We start from the raw sequence: 20,418 nt of genomic DNA, 5'->3' as shown, positions 1-20,418 counted from the left end.
TAAAAAAATATAATAAACCCTCAAGGTTTCCAGTCTTTGGGATTTTTCTCTCCCGCTTTCTTTTTTTTTTTTTTCTTAATGTCTTCATTCACCAATAGATTAATCAAGGAGAAAAGTCCCTACTTACTGGTAACAAAACGACAATCATATTTAAGTGCCTGCCCATTGAACATTAACAATAATGTGACCCACTTTTAGCAACATGGTAATTACATTTTTGCTTATTGTTCAATTAGGTTCTTTTTGTTTTATTCATCTCTTTATTTATTTTTCGACATTTTAAGCTCATAATCCAGTATGTGACACCTCATGGCATAAACTTGAATGACGACTAATGTGGAAATAAACCCCCTCCCTTTTTTATTTTAGGTCGACTGGTATCCTTGGGGCGAAGAAGCTTTTGCTAAGGCTCGTACTGAAAATAAGCCAATATTTTTGAGTGTGGGTTACAGCACTTGTCAGTGAGTTGTTTAAGAAAAAAAAAAGAATCTGTAAAATCCTGGCTAGCAAAAATTAATCCTTTCATTTTAGTTGGTGTCATGTCATGGAACACGAATCTTTCGAAAGTGAAACTGTAGCAAATGTCATGAATAAATACTTCGTGAATGTCAAAGGTAAATATGTCGCGCATAAAAGAAAAAAAAAATGAAGTAAAATTCCTGACATAATGTCCAGTTGATAGGTAAAAAACATGGTACTTCCTAGAATATAAAATTAAGCTGACAGTAACAAAAAAAAAAAAAAAAAAAAAAAAAGAGAGGAAAACCCTGGTGTAGATAAATTATACATGACATACATTCAATTAACCTCAGGAACGGGTGGTTGGCCCATGTCAGTCTTCTTGACACCCGAATTGAACCCTTTTTTTGGTGCTTCATATTTTCCTCCTGAAGATCAATACGGAAAGCCTGGTTTCATCACCTTATTGACTCGCATTTCGGATCTTTGGAGAACAGATCCTCAAAAGATCAAGGCATCTGGAGAAAGCATGACTTCTCAATTGAAATCATATATACAAGCTAAACCCGCAGGTAATCAAGCTCCTTTGGATCCTGTAGCAGTTGCGGCAGAAACCTATCATCACTTTGTCAATTCATTTGATCCTGTATTTGGCGGGTTTGGTTCTGCTCCCAAGTTTCCTACTCCTGTTCAATTGCAGTTTTTGATTGATTATTACATGTACAATCGTCAGGTCAGCAGTCGAGCTGCCGACGCTCAGAAAGCACTAGACATGGCATTGTTTACTTTAAAGAAGATTGCAGCAGGCGGAATTCATGGTACTAGCAAATATCAAAGTTAGTCCCAACATATAATCCCAATTAATCAATCATGTATGTCTAGATCATATTGGAAGTGGATTTCATCGATACAGTACAGATAAAAAATGGCACGTCCCTCATTTCGAAAAAATGTTGTATGATCAAGCCCAGTTATTATCACTTTATTCATCCGCGTACCAAATCACGGGTGAAGCAGTCTTTGCAGATGTGACAAAGGACATCATACACTATGTGTCTAGAGACCTTCAACATGATACGGGAGCATTTTATTCTGCTCAAGATGCTGATTCTTCACCTTCCATAGGGTCTTCCCAGAAACTAGAAGGCGCGTTTTGTGTATGGGAAGAGTCGGAACTCGTGAATATTTTGGGTCCCACTGACGCTCAAGTTTTTGGGATACATTTCGGGTGTAAAAAAAATGGTAATGTAGAACCTGCTCAAGATCCTCAGAAAGAATTGGTCAATAAAGTAAGTTTTTATAGAGATCCTTTTTGTCTGACATGAAGCTTTTTAGTGTGCTTACTTTTACAATAAAAAAACGTGTAATGTAGAATGTGCTGGCTGAAAGTGGCACGGTTGAAGATACTGCAAAGGCGGCAGGTATGACACCTACAGAAGTAACCCGTATATTAAATTCGAGTAAACGTAAGCTTTGGGATTACCGTTCCAGTATCCGTCCAAAACCACACCGCGATGAAAAGGTATGTGGTTTCCCTCCCAAAGATCTAGTCGTATTACTTTGTACTAATTATTGTAAAGATCCTTACTTCATGGAACGGATTGATGATTACAGGTTTGGTTCATGCTTTTGAAGCGCTTCAAGAGACGGATATTTTGAAATTAGCAATTGAAGCTGCCGAGTTTATCTACAGAGAAATTTATAACCCAACAACACATGTGGTGATGAGATGCTACTGTCAAGGCGCATCTGATATTGGAGGCTTTATAGATGACTATAGCTACTTGATTCAAGGTTTGCTAGATTTATACGAGGTCACGTTTGATGAAAACTGGATTAAATGGGCCTATGATCTTCAGGAAAAACAGAACGAATTATTCTATGATACCGAAGATGGTGGTTACTTCAATGTAACAAAGCACGATAAAAGCATCCTTGTTAGAATGAAGGAAGAGCAAGACGGCGCAGAGCCATCAGCGTAAGTATTTATTTCTCGCCACTTTGATTGACGCTGTCTCATATTTTTTCTTTACAGAAATGCCGTATCTCTGAGAAATTTAGTCCGCCTTGCTTCCCTGCTGGAAGAACCCTCTTATGCTAGCAAAGCGCAAGAGACAGTACATGCATTCAGACTCTCCTTGAGTAAATTCCCATTTGCTATACCAGCTCTTGTTGCATCATTCATGTTGGTGTCGAATGGCTTGAAAGAGGTAAAAAGGGAAATAAAATGATGGCCTATGTATAAACTAAATGCTGTTTTTCTGTAGATTGTATTATCTGGCAATCCTGATGATTTCCGTATGCGAGAATTCCAAAGAATTGTGTCGCGCGTATTTCTACCTAACAAATTAGTGTCATTAGCCAAGGGCGAAGGATTTATTGCGCAAAAGAACTCGGTTATCAAACAAATTGGTGTGCATGCGAATCCTGTAGCCTACATTTGTGATAATTTTTCATGTGGATTACCCATTCATGATGCGAACGCACTTAAAAAAGCATTATCAACTGATCAATAAAGGCAGCATTCATACAAAAAAAGACAAAGGGTGTTTATATTTAAAAAAAAAGTGTGTATGTGTAAGGCTTTTTTATTCTAGTAGATTAAAACGCTTATTGGGCAGATAAGATATCAGAGTCACCAGCATCAGTGATGGAGAGGACACTGGTACGGAAAAGCTTACCACAAGCGGTACCAAGATCGATGTTGTTACCGTTGTAATGATGGACACCAGTCTTGGACAACATGGCGTAGTACTCAATCTCGGACTTACGGAGAGGAGGACAGTTACCAGCAATGATGATCAACTTGGCTATAATTTAAAAAAAGAGATTAGCCTAATGTTGAAAGGGGGACGATCTCTGCCAAAAGAAAAAAAAAAGAGAAAAAGTTCATAGGACAAAAGCAATAACAAAAAAGAGTAGGCTCCTGTCCCCCCAGTAAAAATAGCACGAGATCGATTTGGTTTGTGTGTGTTTATAATTTTGAATTCACTTACCCTTTCCTTGACGGACAGTCTTCAAGGTGGTCTTGTAACCGAGAGTGTACTTACCAGACTTGGTAACAAGTTGGAGACGAGAGTTGATGGACTCGGCGTTCTTCTTGGACTTGACAGTAGGGGCCATTTTAACTATAAGGAAGCAGGGTATCAATAAAAACGCGTTTCGTCATTACTGCATTATAGTGAACTTACTTAAGTATAAAGGAAAGAGAAGGATTTCTAACCTGGCAAGACATGCCCGTTACCCTAAAGGATTCAAAAAAAATTTCATTTACACTAAGCCACCTAATTAAGCCAATCAACCTCAGCTAACCGCCTGAGGCTCAAAAAGCTAACCTGGGTTTTAAAATGTTCCCAAAAAAAAAAGGTATATGTGTAATATTGCCCCTGTCGCTTTTTTTTTTTTTAACCCTTTTTGTTCCGTTTTATCACTTACACTTATCATGAACAAACTCAGTGCTATCCGCAGTCTTCCTCAAACATGGGCCAGAAGCTACACAACAGCTGTCAAGCCCAACATTAAATTATTAAAAGAACTTCGTAAGGAAACCGAGGTTTCCATGACAAAGGCTAAGGAAGCCCTTGTCAAGACAAATAACGACTATGCAAAGGCCTTAGCTTGGTTATCCGAGGATGCTCAAATCTCCGGTGCCAAAAAGGCTCAAAAGGTTGCTGGCAGAGTCGCTGGTGAAGGTTTGATTACCACTGCCTCTGTCGAAGCTCCTGTTGCCAACGGTGTCAGAAGCACTATCATTGAGGTATACGAGAACAAATTTAAATCACCTTTGCAGAAGTCAATTTTTTTAACATTTATATTCTAGTTGAACTGTGAGACTGATTTCGTTTCTAGAAACGATGTATTCAAGAACCTTGCTTCTAGAATCGCCGCCACTTCCTTGTTGATGCATGATACTCTTGGTAGCGCTCGTGCTATCGAGATCCTTCCTGTGGACGCACTTTTAAATGCTCCCTTGATGCCTCATCCCAACCAAACAGAATTAAACATCAACGATATTGGAAAGACTGTCAACGAAACTATTGTGGAAACAATCGGTAAGCTCGGTGAAAACATTTCATTGCGCCGTGCTGCTTTAGTCACCAGCGGTGTGTCAGCCAGTTATATTCACGGTGGTGATGCAACCAGTGGTAAGATGGGTGGTCTTGCTGTTTTACAACCTAAGAAGGTCACTTTAGCTGAATTAGATCCTACCGCCACTCTTACTTTAAACAAGACAGCTCGTCAAGTCGCTCGTCAGGTAGTTGGATTCAATCCTCTCTACTTGAACACTGCCGATGTTCCCGAAGCCGAACTTTCAGCACAAGCCAATGTTGAGGAATTTGAGGAGACCTCAGTTTTGAACAAGCAAAAGTATCTTTTGAAGCCCGAATTCACCATTGCTCAATATGTTGAACAAGCTGCTGACGCTGAAGTCATTGATTTCATTCGTTGGGAGGTTGGAGAAGGTATTGAAAAGAAGGAGAATGATTTTGCTGATGAAGTCAACCAAGCTGTCAATGGCAACTAAGTTACATTTTTGCGTTGAAATATTGTACCATACTAGATCTTTTTCCCATTTTTTTTTTTTTTTTTTTTTTTTATTATTCTATCTTCCACCAAACCATTTTAATAAATGTTATTTCCCTTGTATATTTAAAAACAATATATTTTCAATTTGATTGTGTATTATGCTCTACTATTAATAAACATGCTTCTCTAACTATTATCAGCAGGTGCACGGCCCGAATTATATCCAAAACGTTCTCAGTAAACATTGTGTAGATGGACTTTCTTTGTACGTTTATAAATTAGGCTTTTTATAAACAATCACCTCTATTCGATTTAAAAAATTTCTCATTGTCCCTTTTTTGAAAAACTAATTTAGTTGCTTGAGAAAGTTTGCTTTTGTGTGCCCTTTTTGTCATTTTTAGTATTTTTTATTTTTTGTTTTTGTGCATCAAAATGGAAGATGATCTGTCAAGCTCAGGTAATCACACACTTCAAAAAAAAACGTATTACAAAATTGTAATGAAAAACAAACCCTTTTTTAGAGGATTTCAGTGAAGGATCCATTTCCACCGACTTGTCAGAAGAGCGCATACCTGGTGAAGATATAAACTTTGTCATTGACGATCTTCGTCTCCGTTTACAAAACCCACCCGATTGGTTTGGAACACATGATCTTACAGGTGAATTGATTAGGGAGTTTAGACGGGCTGGGCTATTCGACGATGAAATCGAGGCATTAGAAATTAAATTCTATCAGACTGAGCGGTTCAAGTTGAGGGTTAGGCGATTGAATATGTTGGACACTATATTGGGCTATGTTTTAGTCATTGCATTTGTCCTTTTCTTCGAATTACATAAAGGTTCAAGTAGATATTTATACATTTCAAATAAATTTTAAAATAGCGTACAGTATAACTTTTTTATTTTATTTTTATTTTCGCAAACTTTGCTTGAAACGTAATCGTGATGATATGTGAGGCAAAGGTATAAATTTGTAATAAAACAACAATTTGCACGCAAAATATACTTGAATAGGACTAATAAACATATTACCAAATAACAAGAAAATGAAAAGTGACCGTGATTTATAGTTTTTATAAATAATAAAGAATGCTTTTGTTTTTCTTTCTTTTACTGTAGATAAGATCATTATTTAAATATTTTATTGTCTGCCAGAGAAAGAAAAAATCTATCTACTAAATAGGTACAGGCCTGTCATGAGTTATGCTTTTCAACTGCATGATTAATTATATGTGTTTATTTAAGTAACAAGGAGAACGTAAGAATCAGATTGGCATTATGCGTGTAATTATTTATCTATTAGTTAATTTTGTAATGTTGAAAGTGTTAATAAAACTCCATATTTCGAACGTAAATAAACTGTTGAATAGCTATAGTACGGCCATTAATGTTCACTCCTTCACCACCGTTTCCTGGTGGTCCGTTCAAAGGAGGGTCTTGCTCTTGTTGATCATCATTAGCAACAGGTACTTGCTCTTGTTGGGGATCACCAGCTTGCTGTTGGTTGATATCTGCTTGGGGTTGGTTAGCATCTGCGTCAAGTTGATTATTGTCATTGAGTGCAGGTAAGTTGTTGATAATTGGTGGCTGTAAATTATCGCGATTGTTGCCGTCTGCAGCAACATTTTCGACATTACGTTCGGGTAAACGTGCGTGAAGTAATTCCATTACTTGGTCGAACCTTACGTCAAAACCATCCATACGCCGTGTGTTATTAGCTTGGTGCATGTTCGCATTAGCTGTTACTTCATTTAGATTTTCTCGAGTCGGTAGCAACGCCACGCGATTGTTTATTTCTCTCGAAGTAATTTCCACATTTGTAATCTGGTCTCGTAAATAAGTCATACGATCATGGGTTATGTCTATTTGAGCTAGAACAATCTCTACACGATAATCCAAGTCATGTATGTTTGTCATAGCCGTATTTATATGAGCATCTAAACGATCAATTCTTTCTCGTAAGCCTGCCAGTCCTTGTAAAACCGCTGCCCGTTCATCCTCTACCTGCTCATCCCCTGCTTGTTCCTCCTCTTCCTGTTCATCCCCTGCCTCATCGCCATTAGTGTCACTCCCATCATCATCGTCTGAGTTATCAATAGGTTGTTCAGCTGTTTCATTATTATCATCATCATCGTCTGAGTTATCAATAGGTTGTTCAGCTGTTTCATCGTTATCATCATCATCATTGCCATTATCATCATTGATATCATAGTCCTCATCAGCGTCATCATCATAATCGCTGATACCGTTTGTATCCTCAGTAGTTTCGGTATCAACGTAGGAATCATCATCAGCGTCGTTGTTATAGTCTGAAACCATTCGTCCGATTTGAGATACTTCAGAGTACATACCAGATAAAGGAAGACCACCATTATTCTCAGTGCACGATCTGGCTTCCCTATCGACAAAAAATAAAGACATCATGTAAAGATCAGGCGTCAATTTTGCTCTTTTATTTTTCGGGAGAGTTTGGTCTTTGCAATCATCATTATGGTAGGCAGATTGTTTTCTTTTGGTGCTGCTGTGTTTTGTTGACAAAGGTCTGGATCGCGACATGCTACTATATATATAGAAAAAAAAGAAAATAGAGGGAATTTGGAATAAGTACCTAAAGACCCATTCTATCTATCTATATATATACAAAAATGGTCATAGTACAATGAATTTGTTTATAAAGTTTGTTATCCATTATGTGATAATAAAATCAATGTCTTGATTTATTGTTTTGCAATTCTGTGATGCTCTCATTGAAGATATCCATCTATTTATAATATTTCATTGTAGTTATGCTAGATGATAGGGCCGTTCGTTAAAGAGACAATTGTTTGTTTCTGGTCAGAAATGGTGTAGCTGCTAGCACGTGGACACCGATAATTTATATTCTTCTTCAAACTAATAGCAAATTTGTTTTAAGCAATACAAACTCTATTCCATATGTTTTTCTGTAGTCAGATTATTTTCAAAATATGTACAGTTCTGAGACTCCATAAAGATATCATCATGTTCAAGTCTTGCTTTAGCATTTTATTTTTCCTTCTTCACTCCTAATAATTCATTCATTGTACATTTGGTGTGGGGTTTGAATAATACAACGTTAATAAGATGACAATAAAAAAAATGGTGCAAGAACGTCGCTTAATATAAACTTATGTTTTCGAATTTATCAAGAAACTGTAATGGTTGTAACCCCTTTCCGTCTGTCGGGTGTAGAAATTTCAGCGGCATCTGCAAAAACAAAGGCCATTTGCACATATAACTTCAGAAATCATCATGTATTATACTTTCCCTTTACCCAAACCAGACATACTATTCAAGTGAAAGATTTGCAGTCAAAGTGTCTTAGAGAACAGTTAATTTAAGATAAACAGCGTGTGTGTATTTCTTCTATGACCTGACCATGTTACGTGCTTCTTATACAATCAGGGAATAGATCGGCTAATGCTTACTTGTCTAAAAAATAACCTTATTTCGAACACTGGGATATAGAGAGAAGAGCAACATAAAACTTTGTTGAAAGTTAGATCACCTTTTAATTCAGCTTTAAATGGGATTCAGTTTGAATTGCACCATTGTCAGACAAAATAGCTTCGTGTAGGAAATTACGTCAGCAATTGTTTGCGTACTTTCTATTGCTAGAGGCTGTATTCGAGCTTTCAGGTGATGTATGTTGGAGAGCCCACGTTATCATATCCAGCAATTACATCAACAGCGAACAAGAATTTATAACAACTAGCAAAAAAAAAAAAAAAAAAAAAAAAGTAAAATAAGACTGGGTAGCGGATATTGATCCAGGTAGCATCCAAGTCCCTATTGAAAGAGCAAGTCTTAGTGTTTAAAGTAGAGAGATGGAACATGATGTATGAGACGAGTTTGGTTAAGAGGTTTATTGATGTCATTGCGGAGGCTCCATTATCTGCGTTCATGTATGTGCTTGTCTTTATGTCATCATATGTGTTGTCCGCATTATTCTTTTTTTTTGGGGGGGGGGAGACATGATGTGTTTCCATCTTCTTGTAGTAGCTGTCCTGTAAGTACACAAAGTCTTTTTTTTTTGGGAAATCAATAAGGAAGCATATATTATTTATTCCGATGAACTTTGATGGGTACAAGGCTTGTATGACTTTATAAGAAGATTTAGAAAAGGTGAGGTGTAATCAACGAGGATAATCACAATATTTATTGTTTATACGGCTGTCGTATGGCTTTTTACAGAAAAAAAAAAGGGAGTTCAAGTTGACATTTCATGGTAAAGATCGTATCATGTTACTATAGTAACTTGTGTTGACTTTTAGTAGAAAACACAACTATTCTGTTTATTCCATGCATGTGAAATGCTTAGTCTGTTACACCACAAGATAATAACTTCAAATGTTCAGAATATATCAGTACAAGATCAAGCCCCCCTCCCTTCGCTAAGCTAAACTCTTTATATGTAACACACGGGTATGTCATACAAAACATCATCCCACAGAATATTTTTTTTATGCTGCAATTTATAAATGGAATAGAATGGTAGGGCGTAGAACCAAAAAAATTAGTTATCTCGGCTGACATCATAATGTAGCCCGGAACAACAAAGATGCATATCCGTGTATTTATAAATAACTTGTATCAAGTTAGGGTAAATGGCGAGGCAATAAATGTATCTAAAGGTGAAAATTAAAGACAACAACCGCTTTAAGCATGAGGGGGAGGAGGAGGAAAGAGCAGAATTATTACGTATTTAAGTCATGATACGGACAAGGATTGTTATTATTAGCAATCTATGGAACTGCATCCGACCTTCTTTTTCGGCAGGTCAATTAAAATAAGTAGTTTTATTCATTTGTCCTACCCGCGCCCTTTACTCAAAAAAAAAGGAACTACTTTTTCTAAAAAAGGTAAGCTAAAGCCTCATCTGAAAATAAATTTTTTTGATTCGTCTTTTGGTGCAGTTGGAATTGTACTACACTGCTATTGACACAAGCTATTATATAAATAAAACTTTTTTATTTATTTTTTTCTTCTGTTTCTTCTTTTTTTTTATTAACAAAAATATAAAAACATTATACAATATGACTGTGACCGAAAGCCAATTTCCTCTTGGATATTTCTACATTATTTCCAAAATGAACGAGCTCGTGATTGATTTACGTGGCCCTGAAACTGCTACCGTGAGTGTTTAGTTGATAGACGCGAGACTAAAAAAAGCGAGTGACTGAGACACGTTAACTAATTTTTTATATATAAACGATAATAGGTTTCCTCCAAGATTGTTATGGCCGCAAAGAAGCCTACTTCTCCTGAAAGAGATAGTCAACTCTGGATCCATCAAAATGGTTTCTTGACAAACAAGTCTACAGGTCTTGTTTTAGACATTAACAAGGCTGAAAGCTTTGTCGGTATGTTAAATCTCGAAATATCTAAAAAAAATAACTGTTTTTGCTCATATATATATCAACCTCTAGCCATCTTTACCAAGGAAAACCGTCTTTATTTAGACAAGATGAAGGATCAAGAAGCTGTAAGTAGCCGGATGATAGGACGAAGAAAAAAGAAAAACCTTAAATTTATATAAATTTTTTTTTTATTAGGCTAACGATCAACGCTTCGGATATGAAGCCGAGACTGGTTATATTTATGCTTTATGTAACCATGATTTAGTGGTGGATATTCGTCATGAAGATTTAAAGGAAGATGCCCGAGTCATGGTGTATGAAAAGAAACCTATTGCCGAAGCCGCTAACCAGTTATGGACACTTGAACTTGCTGATCCTCCAAGAATGATTGATTCTGATGATGAAGATGAGGATGATAGTAAGCGTGAGCGTATGAAGGCCTGGTTCGGTAACTGGAAGGGTTGGGGACACAAGAAGGGTGAGGTTTTGGCCGAAAAAGATTTGGTAGAAGCCAATGAAAAGGTCTACAAGAACAAGAAGGAGAAGGCTAGGTAAGATATTAACAACTGACAAGTATAAGACCAAAAAACAAGGGCTGACCTCTCATGTCTTAGTTATGAATTGATTGCTGCTGCTGCTGCTTATGAAGCTGTCAACGTTTGGGAAAAGAAGCAAAAGGAAGAAGGTAAAGAAGTCCAACATGCTACTGCTAAAAAGTTGATTGCTGGTATTGCTGCTAAAGAGGTAAATATAACTGCTATACTGTGTAGGTTTATCCTAGCTGACCCTTTCCCTTTCTTTATTATTATAATTATTTAGCTTGTTAAATTACTTCAAGAAAGAGGTACTGAGAAGGAATTCAAGGAAGATAAGCGCAAGAACGAAATGATTACCAACATGACCAAATCAGCTGCTATCAACTACTTTGACTCCAAGCATGGTTATTAATTTGATTTAATAACTAAAAATAAATAAATAAATATCCCCCCGCTTTTTTTACATATCCAGGCTATATTTCTCCGTTTTCTCTCCACTGTCAAAATGTGTTGTTTGTTTTTTGGCCCTGAATTTCTTACTCCGTCCTTTTATTTTATTCTTAAAAAGGGGAGAGTTTTCTTTTTTTTTTTTCTCTCTCCTTTTTAATTTTTTTTTAACACTCATTTCGCTTGACATGAATACACCAATGACCAGCACTGGTAAAGAATCCGAAGTGTCGTTACTGAAAAAGTTTTACTCGTATGGTACATTACCTCCGGAGGTTGATAAAGAAGGAAATATTGAATATAAGGTTGGATTTTAGAAGCAGGAACATTTATATATATATATATATAAACACACATTTTACTAAATTAATGCATAAGCTTAAACTGGTGAATCCCACAATTGAACGTCTTGAGCATTTAATTACACAAATGAAATGGAGGTAACTTTTATTAAAATAACCTATACACTTTTTTTTTTTATGGCTCTAAAAAAAAAAAAGGTTATCCGAAGGCAATGGTGAAGCATTGTATGAGATTGGTGTAGACGATGATGGTACAATTAAAGGACTTTCAATCAAAGAAATGACACTCTCTATCAACACACTACGAAAAATGGCAGATGCCTTGGGAGCAGATGTCTCGATACGAAGAGAGTATATTTTAGATCCCGTTCTAGCATCAAAATGGGGTCATCCCAAGAACAAGGATTACAAAGTCGCTGAAATCCTAGTACGAATACGTCCCAATGACGATGACACACAACGATTTACGGACCTACGCATTGTGCTGGTGGGTGGATTAGGTGCGGGTAAATCCACGTTGTTGGGTCATATATCTCACGGAGCTAAAGACAATGGACGAGGCCGTGCACGATTAAATTTACTGCGGCATCGACATGAATTAGAAACTGGCAGAAGTTCATCCATATCACATGAAATCATCGGTTATGACTCAGAGGGTAAATTAATCAACTATGCCACCACCAATGTCAGCACGTGGGAACAAATATGTGAGTCAAGTAGCAAGATCGTGACGTTTTTGGATACCTGTGGCTATGCTAAATATCTTCGTACCACTATCTCGGGTCTGATGGGTTATGCGCCTGATTACGCTTGTTTGTTAATTGCTGGTAACGCAGGAGGTGTCACCGATATGACTAAAGAACATTTATCCATCGCCGTTATGCTGGATGTTCCCGTCTTTGTCGTCATCACCAAAAGTGATTTAGCCACACAAGATCAGTTACGTCGAACCCTGGGCTCGCTTTTGGCAATGCTGCAGTCTCCCTGGATGAGTAAAGTACCCGTGGTAGTACAGTGCGAAAATGATTTGGTCACCTGCGCTTCTCATTTTGCAAAAAGAGGCCCTGAATTACCCATCTTTATGGTTTCTAACGTCACTGGTGCCAACATGGATCTATTGATCAAGTTCTTTAATTATCTTCCCAAACCTATTCGAAAGAATTATGATGAATTGTTGGAGGAGCCTGTGGAATTTCAAATCGAGGAAGTGTTTAGCCTATCCGGTACATATTTTTTTTAGATTTGATGTGTGTGTGTGTGTTAACTAAGTATATATTTAGATGTAGGTACGGTAGTGGGTGGTGTGTTGGGTCAAGGTCGTGTGAATATAAGAGATGATTACGAATATCATCTCGGACCCAACTCCAAAGGCGAGTTTATCAAGGTCAAGATTGTATCAATTCATCGACACCGCATGTCCGTACACTATGTGCATTGTGGACAGACCGCTACATTAGCTTTAGACGGTATAGATGATCCCAACTGGAAGATCCATAAAGGCATGGTGCTTTTGGGTACGCGTAATCCTGAATGTTATATTGAATTCGAAGCGGATCTGATGGTATTGTACCATGCTACAGGTGTAAGCAAAGGTACATGTGGTATGGTAAATTCGGGATCGATACGACAGCATGCCAGGGTTACGTCAGTGACTTGTTCAGACAAGTTTGATGAGTTGAATTTTAACTTTGATAACTTGACAATGGATGATCAAGAAAATGAATGCGGGCAGGATAATGAGGAAGCGACTATTTTATTATCTGGTACACGTGGAAGATGTGTATTTAAATTTATGTATGAGCCTTGTTACTTGCGACTGGGAGCTCAGATTTTATTTATGCAAGGAGGATCTAAATGTTTAGGCCGTGTTACTCGGTTAATTCATCGTGAATAAAACTTAGTAATAAATGAAAAATGAATAAAAAATATTTTCTTTATTGAGTCACTTCACAAGTGCGGATGGTTCGGTCATATTCAGCAAGATTGCCACGTTTATAATTACACCAATCTGTCATTGAACCGCGTAGTTCTTCTCTGGGATAAATGAAAAACTTGAGAATACAAGCAGTACAAAATCTATTGTTGGCGTCACAGCCTCGAGCAAAACCAACCATGGAAGTCAGGCACTTTGAGTCTTCTACACCAGGGACTATACAAGGTGTATATCCAGTACTGTTATAGCATGAAAACGTACTTGGTAATGTATCAGCATAAGTCAAGCCGTAGAAAAAGACACTGGTAAAGAAGAGGATATGTAAAAAATTCATTTATTTTTAAAAAAAAGAAAGAATATAGAAACTGTATTTATAGTTTTTTTTGGAGGATAATGAAATAGTTAGTTTTCTTCTAGCAGTTATTTACACACAGGACTACTGCTGTTGTATTCGGTAATATAACCATTTTTTTGATCACACCAGATTCCGAAGTTTCTCTGAGTTTCTGCTCTTTGCATATTCTGAAAATTGTTTAGACAAGCCTTGCAATCTGTGAGCTGATCGTTGCATTTATTGGGAACACCCAGTTGGTGATGGTTGCAAGTGGAATGTTCTACGCCCGTTACGATACAATAGGATTCATCTGGTAGCTTGACATAACAGGAATTATAGGTCACTGTGAACAAGTCGTCGTTTTTACCGTTACTAAAGAGCGTCATATCGTCACGGATCACTACCAGCGAATGAGCCAGCGTAAGGAGGGATAGCAACAGCAGCAACAGCAAGCAGATTTTCATTATTTGATGGGCAAAATATGGAAGATCGAGTAAGGGAAGGAAGGGATAGTTTTCTATTTATACTCGTGTTGTTTAGACAATCAAGTAATATTTCGTTGTGTTATTTTGTTGTTGTGTAGGTTACACATGAGGCGTCAAAGATGGACGGTGTAACATGTCAGATTTTATTATTATTAGAAAGAAAGCATAAGGGGGTGAGGGGGTGGAGTTTGTTTACATTTTTTTTATTTTTTTATTTTTGAAATGAATAAAAAAAATCGGGAGATTTTGTTGTATAGGTGAAAGGTGTGAAAAATGCATCATATATATTATTTTGGGGGAGCACAAAAGAGGAGGAAGGGGAGGAGAGGGAGTATCTGTTTTTTTGGGTGGGTGGGATAATAGAAAGAAAAAAAAAAGAAAAGAAATGCTGAATAAAAGATTAAAACTACAGTGTGTGTGTGTTGTGGAAAAGGAATGTTTTTATTTCTTTCCCTTCTTTGTAGGAGGAGAAGGCTTTGAGACCTTTCCGCCGTTACTGCGTTTGGCACCTTCGAAACCTGGACGTGCCTTCTTGGGAGCAGGCTTTACCTTGATACCTCTCTTTTTATTCATCTTTTCATCAATCTTTGATTTAATGTTCTCTTCTCTCTTCTTGATATGCTTCTTTTCATCGTATTTGACCTTCTCAATACGTTTATTCCATTCTTGACCACTCTTGTTCTTTAACTTTTCTTGTCTCTTGATAGTCTTCTTTAACAACTTGGTATCATCCTTGAGCTTCTCACCAGTTGCCAATGCAAGCACCTTGTTCCATTCTTCCTTCTCCATTAACTCTTCTGCCTTGCTCTTATCTTCACCCTTCATCTTTTCGAGCTTCTCTTGCTTGGCTTCGAGCATCTTTAATTGTGTCTTGGCGTCAGTAGGTCCCTTCTTCTTCTTTTGGTCAACAGTAGCTCCAACAGCGAGCTTACCAAAGTAAAGATCACCATCCATCTTTACAGAATCAGCAGAGGGACGAGTCTGATTGAACACAGGCTACATTCATATAAAAAAAAAAGGGATATGTGTAAGTTGCATATTGATTCGGGATAAAAAATATAAGCAAAAGTCGATTGCTTGCTTTTTGCATACCTTTCTATCATCGAATTTAACAAGCTCTTCAGAGGCAACTTTGCCACCTTTCTCCTTTTGTGCCTTTATTGCCTTCTTTCTATCTTCCTTCTTTTTATTTCTGGCAGCTAAAATGTCATCACGGCTTCTAGGGTTAGCAGTGTTGGCACCAGGAGCATTACGCTTCTCACGCAATTGGCTGATACGTGCTTGGAGACGGTTACGAAGTTGATCAATGTCGCTCTTTTCCATAGGTTGGAGGTTAACTATGAATAAAAAAAAAAGTTAGGATAAGAAAAAAAATTTTTTTTCTAATAGATCATCATAACTCGATCTTAATGTCAAAAAAAAATTAAAATTTTTACCTTCTTCAACAGTGGTTGTTGCTTCAGCAAGAGCGGGTGTAGAGTCGTCAAGGCCACTGAAGGCACCAGTTTCGACATCCATCTTTTCGATTTGTTCTTCGTCAGCGTCACTGGATTCCTCTTCGTCGTCCTCTTCTTCGTCAGATTCAGACTTATTTTCCTGTTCCTCGATCAACTGCTTTGCCTTCTCCTCTTGTAATTCACCAATAGATTTAATATTGGTGGGATCGAGCTTTGCTTTCTTTGCTTTCTTTGTTCTGTCTTTGATGGCTTGTTTAGGTGCCTTCTTTCTTTTATTATGTTGAAATTTTCCGGAAGCATCGTCATTTTTATCCATGACGTAAAACTTGGCGGGTATAAGCTTTAATAAATTATCAAATATTTGAACATCACGGCTCAAACGTTCCGATAACACATCCATCGTATGATTTTGAACCATTATTTTCTTTTTTTTTCTATAAAATATATATATAAAAATAAAAAAATAGGGTCAAAAAAAAAAAGTTTATCCCTTTCCACCCTCTCACACAACCCAAAAAAAAAAAAAAAAAAAAAAATGTGGCGGGTTTTTTAGCAAAATAGGTCACATGTGACTGGTTTTATTTTTACGGTTGTCATGCATACACAGCCAGAAAAAAAAGCTGGGGAATGTTTTACGACTCCATGACAACCATGTTTACGCTTGTTGCACTGACAGAAAAAAAAAGAGGTTTGTCCCTGAATTATGGTCTGACACTTTGGAATCTACACAGTAGACGCAGTAAACCGCATCCTTTCCCCCAAAAGAAGAAAGAAAAAAAAAAGGGGGTGGTATAGTATGGATAACATGCATGTTTTGCTTCATGGGCTTATTAACATCTCATCATACATCAGGTTTTTTTTGAAAGAAAAAAGAAATCTTCTCTCCAAGGTTTGTATGACGGATTTCTTAAGCTTATATCATTATTGACTTGCCGAACATTTGACTCTCTGTACTATCGTGCATAAAATGCGTAACTTCAAAATAACTTGTGTGACAGTGGCAAATCAGTCTCCCAAAATAAAAAAAAAAGGGGGGGGGGGTTGGACAAAGGCATGACCACGAGGTGAAGGCTAAAATAACTTCTTTTATAAATATTGTTGACCGTCAGTGCGTCAAGAGAGTATCAGGTGGATGCACATGGGTTATGAAGCTAACAAGAATTATACCTGCTTGACCATAAATGCTACGTCATATCGCTGTCGTTTTTTAGCTTGAAAGAATTAAAATGATGTATTGATACCTGTTTGTTATAACTCTTGATGGGTTAGAAAATCATTATTCAGACTGGGGACGAAAAAAGAAAGTTTAATTGTCTGTTACAAAACGTTTTTTATTTGTTACAGCGCCCCTCAGTGAGGGAGTCTGGAACAGACGATAGAGATGTCAATAAAAAACGTCATGTTTTCTAAGGCAAAAAAAAAAAAAAAAAAAAAAAAAAAAAAAGTACAGTGGGGGTCTCTCTCATAAAGATGCAGATGTAACTCTTTTTTTTTTATTTTTTTTTTATTTTGGTAAAGCTTGATAAATTCTTCATGAAAAAAATGAAATAAAAAAATAAGGGTAATAAAGCTGACCAGATTTATATAAAATAAAACTGAACGCCGCTGCCGCTGCCCGTTGTTATGAGTAACACAACCAAAATGTTGCCTGATCTTTTGACGCATTTCATATCCGTTCGTTCCGTTTTTGTTAAAAAGGTTGTCAAATACCGCCGCCTCCCCCCAATGCATATGAGGGAGGTTTTCCCCCAAAAAAAGACAAAAAACTTATTGAGATCTGCAGTCCAATTTATATGAAATGATTGTTTTATTAAAAATGATGCATAATTGACATTTAATAGGATGAGCTTGATAAGAGTTTTTTTTATTATTATAATAAAGAAAGAAATGTGGTATAATCAAGCTGTTGTTACATGGATTCAGCGAATAAAACCTTCTCTTTTTTTTATTTTTGTGTGTGTATGTACAGTTTAGATATATATATGTATATATTTTTAAGGTTGTGCTGTATCGAGGGTAGTCAACCATTCTTCAGAGATGACTGGAATGATGTGTTGTTCGTCCGTCTGATTTTCTCCAAATGAGATCATGTGAGTTGTAGGCACGGAGAATGGCAACATGAATTTAGTATCCCTTGTCTCTTTACTATCTCCTTCCTCATTGTCATGTTCATGTTTGTGTCTGGCAATATCTTCTGCGCATTGCATGGCGTATTTTTCAATTTCGTCTGGTATACGTACTTCATTGACTTCATAACGATAGGACAGGATACATCGTTTTACTTGCGCAGAGTTGAGTGTATCGAATGATTTAGTGGTATTGATAAATTCGGCCAGGTCGGTGAGATGTGTGATGCATTGCAAGAGCTGAAGCAGCTGAATGATGGGGTTGAGATAACTTAGTAAGTGATTGGGTAATCTCTGCAGTGAGATCCAATCCTCCAAGTGAGAAATGTTCATGCGCACCTGCATGGCTTTGGATCGACACAGTAATTTCTTGTTGGTCAGGATACGGTTGAATAATTCACATGAAATGAAATGAAAGAATTGTGCGAGGGCTTGGATGATGATGATTGGATGAACATCAAATGATCGTAACACCACCAAGGTGGAAGATAATAGTCGGGTTATCGATTGCGGTGTGATGGATGTAGGTTGTTCTGCAGATTTCCTTGAGCGAAAGAAACGATGCCATTCATCTGTAAAATCAACACCGTCTACCTTGATCTCTTCGTGTTCAAGCATGGCTGGATCGATGATTTTATGCAATCTCTTTTCTGTGTCACTAATGATCATGTTGTATATTTCTGATATTAATTCAGAGATTTGTAATTGTTGCTGTGCAGTCACTACAACGAGACCGGAATCTTTCTTGAGATAGAATAACAATCTGGTCAGGTTGTTGGTCCAAAAAGCAAGTGCGTGGATATTGCGAGCGTTGATCTAAAAATTTAAATTGGTTTTGTTACATTTCATATATTTAAGCTTTTTTTTTTTTTTTTTTTTTTTTTGGGTTCTTGTTGTTACCTTGATGGTAGCACTAATTCTGTTTAATGCACCTTCTAATACTTGGTAAAGTAATTCGGCACTAGAGAAATAATGAGCGAATCGAGCGCTCAAGAAAATAACGTTGGAGGGAACATGAATATCTTGTTGATCGTTCAATGGAAATTCAACCATGTTGATGACTCGATCCAAAATACCGTCCAAATCATTAGAATTGAATACAAACATTTGGTCTGGTCTACATGTATCCCAATGAAACGCATTGTCTGGAATATCCTCTTCCTCTCTTTCTTGTTCATTCTCTTCATCCGACTCATTTTCCTCGTCGTCATTGTCGTAGTCATTGGCCAATGCCATAGTATCTTCAAATAGCTTTTTACGTAATTCAGCATCTTGTGGACTTTCATCATGTGTATGGTAATAATAATCATTGTCAGTACTGTTGGACGAGACACTACCGGTTGTTCTATAAAATAAACTAGAGGTGGAGGATACACTATCACGAGGGTTGATGGCCAATATATCGACCAACTTTTGATTTTCAGTATTGACAAAATCAAAGACGGTTCTTCCTTTTGCGGATCGTGTTGTTGCAGAAGCGCCTGCATCCATTAAAATCTTGACAAGCTGTTCATGGCCATTATTAGTAGCCCACATTAAAGCAGACCAGCCGACTATAATTTTTAATTAATTTCTGTGAAACGGAAAAGTGGAAAAAAAAGAGGTACTTACAACTATCTTGTACATCTATATGTGCTCCATATTGGATCAAGAGTTTAGCCATCTCGGTCTTTCCGAAACATGCAGCATAAATGAGTGGAGGTGTGCCATCATTATCACCGGCATTAATATCGATGGACGACCGGATAGTTTCATCCGATAACATTTCTCTGACCTTTTCCACGTTGCCACTAGACGCTGTACGTGTGAAAAGTCTATTGTGGTTGATTTCTTCTCCCTCATCTGCAGGTTGGAAAGTAATGGGTTCAATCTCGATGGAGCTTGTAGACAAGGTCGAACTAGTGGTTGAACTCAGCATGGCAGATATTTGTCGATTGCTTTCTGCCATGTGCTGTGACATTTCCTCAAAGGACATGTCTTCATACTTGTTCTTGACGGGTTCTTGTGCTAATAAGGTCGTGGCTATAAATCCTGTCATTGGATACGTGTATAAATAAAAATAATAAAAAATAAAAAAAGTGTAAATAAAAGAGAGAGAGAGAAAGAAAGAGAAAGAAAATAATATATATTTATAGTTCATTGAATAACATTTAAGTCACCTTTTTAGGACTTTAATGTGATTGGGTGGAATAAACTCCAACACGAGTGTTCTGAAAAAAGCAATGGCACCCCTCTCCTCCCCTTCTTTTTTATTATTATTAATATTATTGTGTATAGAAAGAGATGGGGATAAATGTGCTCGAATTTTGTACACCTCCAGTGCCTGGAGAACGCCATGAATTCTATGGCAATGCGCATAATGAGTTTATAAAGTTACCAGTAGCCATTCCTCATTCTGCCATTCAAAAGACCGTGGCGACCAACAACTCACTTC

At 37.1% G+C, this 20,418-nt stretch overlaps 12 protein-coding genes across 12 annotated transcripts; 5 read left to right on the top strand and 7 right to left on the bottom strand.

Annotated features, from left to right (window-relative positions):
- The first annotated feature begins 39 nt into the window (after positions 1-39).
- Positions 40-2,997, top strand: EV154DRAFT_492624 (uncharacterized protein). Its single transcript, XM_051599693.1, has 12 exons — positions 40-129; positions 199-205; positions 285-295; positions 370-461; positions 532-614; positions 676-682; positions 757-1,277; positions 1,342-1,748; positions 1,832-1,981; positions 2,040-2,437; positions 2,495-2,669; positions 2,727-2,997. The coding sequence occupies exons 1-12, from the start codon at positions 79-81 to the stop codon at positions 2,973-2,975; spliced, it is 2,151 nt and encodes a 716-aa protein (XP_051462594.1). The 5' UTR covers positions 40-78; the 3' UTR covers positions 2,976-2,997.
- Positions 2,998-3,069: 72 nt separating this feature from the next.
- EV154DRAFT_456341 (60S ribosomal protein) lies at positions 3,070-3,582 on the bottom strand (the record flags this gene model as incomplete). Its single annotated transcript, XM_051597375.1, has 2 exons — positions 3,070-3,269; positions 3,456-3,582. 2 exons carry the CDS (start codon positions 3,580-3,582, stop codon positions 3,070-3,072), a joined length of 327 nt encoding a protein of 108 aa, XP_051462593.1.
- Positions 3,583-3,852: 270 nt separating this feature from the next.
- Positions 3,853-5,117, top strand: EV154DRAFT_492620 (elongation factor TS-domain-containing protein). The gene is made up of 2 exons (XM_051599692.1): positions 3,853-4,216; positions 4,280-5,117. Exons 1-2 carry the CDS (start codon positions 3,902-3,904, stop codon positions 4,982-4,984), a joined length of 1,020 nt encoding a protein of 339 aa, XP_051462592.1. The 5' UTR covers positions 3,853-3,901; the 3' UTR covers positions 4,985-5,117.
- A 301-nt stretch (positions 5,118-5,418) lies between these two features.
- EV154DRAFT_476545 (uncharacterized protein) lies at positions 5,419-5,863 on the top strand (the record flags this gene model as incomplete). Its single annotated transcript, XM_051598043.1, has 2 exons — positions 5,419-5,443; positions 5,508-5,863. 2 exons carry the CDS (start codon positions 5,419-5,421, stop codon positions 5,861-5,863), a joined length of 381 nt encoding a protein of 126 aa, XP_051462591.1.
- Positions 5,864-6,219: 356 nt separating this feature from the next.
- On the bottom strand, positions 6,220-7,978 carry EV154DRAFT_257636 (uncharacterized protein). The gene has a single exon (XM_051594644.1). The coding sequence runs from the start codon at positions 7,540-7,542 to the stop codon at positions 6,313-6,315; it is 1,230 nt and encodes a 409-aa protein (XP_051462590.1). The 5' UTR covers positions 7,543-7,978; the 3' UTR covers positions 6,220-6,312.
- Positions 7,979-8,492: 514 nt separating this feature from the next.
- EV154DRAFT_257623 (uncharacterized protein) lies at positions 8,493-9,157 on the bottom strand. Its single transcript, XM_051594643.1, has one exon. It carries the CDS (start codon positions 8,991-8,993, stop codon positions 8,640-8,642), a length of 354 nt encoding a protein of 117 aa, XP_051462589.1. The 5' UTR covers positions 8,994-9,157; the 3' UTR covers positions 8,493-8,639.
- Positions 9,158-9,981: 824 nt separating this feature from the next.
- EV154DRAFT_547517 (uncharacterized protein) lies at positions 9,982-11,376 on the top strand. Its single transcript, XM_051604759.1, has 6 exons — positions 9,982-10,139; positions 10,226-10,367; positions 10,434-10,489; positions 10,560-10,915; positions 10,979-11,108; positions 11,184-11,376. Exons 1-6 carry the CDS (start codon positions 10,041-10,043, stop codon positions 11,310-11,312), a joined length of 912 nt encoding a protein of 303 aa, XP_051462588.1. The 5' UTR covers positions 9,982-10,040; the 3' UTR covers positions 11,313-11,376.
- Positions 11,377-11,959: 583 nt separating this feature from the next.
- EV154DRAFT_411749 (P-loop containing nucleoside triphosphate hydrolase protein) lies at positions 11,960-13,543 on the top strand (the record flags this gene model as incomplete). Its single annotated transcript, XM_051595477.1, has 2 exons — positions 11,960-12,872; positions 12,930-13,543. The coding sequence occupies 2 exons, from the start codon at positions 11,960-11,962 to the stop codon at positions 13,541-13,543; spliced, it is 1,527 nt and encodes a 508-aa protein (XP_051462587.1).
- A 404-nt stretch (positions 13,544-13,947) lies between these two features.
- EV154DRAFT_492608 (uncharacterized protein) lies at positions 13,948-14,543 on the bottom strand. Its single transcript, XM_051599691.1, has one exon. It carries the CDS (start codon positions 14,378-14,380, stop codon positions 14,003-14,005), a length of 378 nt encoding a protein of 125 aa, XP_051462586.1. The 5' UTR covers positions 14,381-14,543; the 3' UTR covers positions 13,948-14,002.
- A 48-nt stretch (positions 14,544-14,591) lies between these two features.
- On the bottom strand, positions 14,592-16,368 carry EV154DRAFT_435143 (surfeit locus protein 6-domain-containing protein). Its single transcript, XM_051596783.1, has 3 exons — positions 15,838-16,368; positions 15,494-15,738; positions 14,592-15,397 (listed from the first exon to the last, which is right to left on the bottom strand). Exons 1-3 carry the CDS (start codon positions 16,274-16,276, stop codon positions 14,843-14,845), a joined length of 1,239 nt encoding a protein of 412 aa, XP_051462585.1. The 5' UTR covers positions 16,277-16,368; the 3' UTR covers positions 14,592-14,842.
- A 548-nt stretch (positions 16,369-16,916) lies between these two features.
- Positions 16,917-17,633, bottom strand: EV154DRAFT_257540 (uncharacterized protein). The gene is made up of 2 exons (XM_051594642.1): positions 17,100-17,633; positions 16,917-17,042 (listed from the first exon to the last, which is right to left on the bottom strand). Exon 1 carries the CDS (start codon positions 17,587-17,589, stop codon positions 17,209-17,211), a length of 381 nt encoding a protein of 126 aa, XP_051462584.1. The 5' UTR covers positions 17,590-17,633; the 3' UTR covers positions 16,917-17,042; positions 17,100-17,208.
- A 219-nt stretch (positions 17,634-17,852) lies between these two features.
- Positions 17,853-19,944, bottom strand: EV154DRAFT_535739 (uncharacterized protein; the record flags this gene model as incomplete). The annotated part of the gene is made up of 3 exons (XM_051604088.1): positions 17,853-18,800; positions 18,885-19,537; positions 19,596-19,944. The coding sequence occupies 3 exons, from the start codon at positions 19,942-19,944 to the stop codon at positions 17,853-17,855; spliced, it is 1,950 nt and encodes a 649-aa protein (XP_051462583.1).
- Positions 19,945-20,418: the final 474 nt, after the last annotated feature.

This window comes from Mucor mucedo (genome assembly GCF_025094135.1).
Source record: "Mucor mucedo strain NRRL 3635 chromosome Unknown EV154scaffold_6, whole genome shotgun sequence".
Lineage (NCBI taxonomy): Eukaryota > Fungi > Mucoromycota > Mucoromycetes > Mucorales > Mucoraceae > Mucor > Mucor mucedo.
The sequence above is the reverse complement of the archived record's forward strand: the minus strand, read 5'-3'. Positions and strand labels throughout refer to the sequence as shown.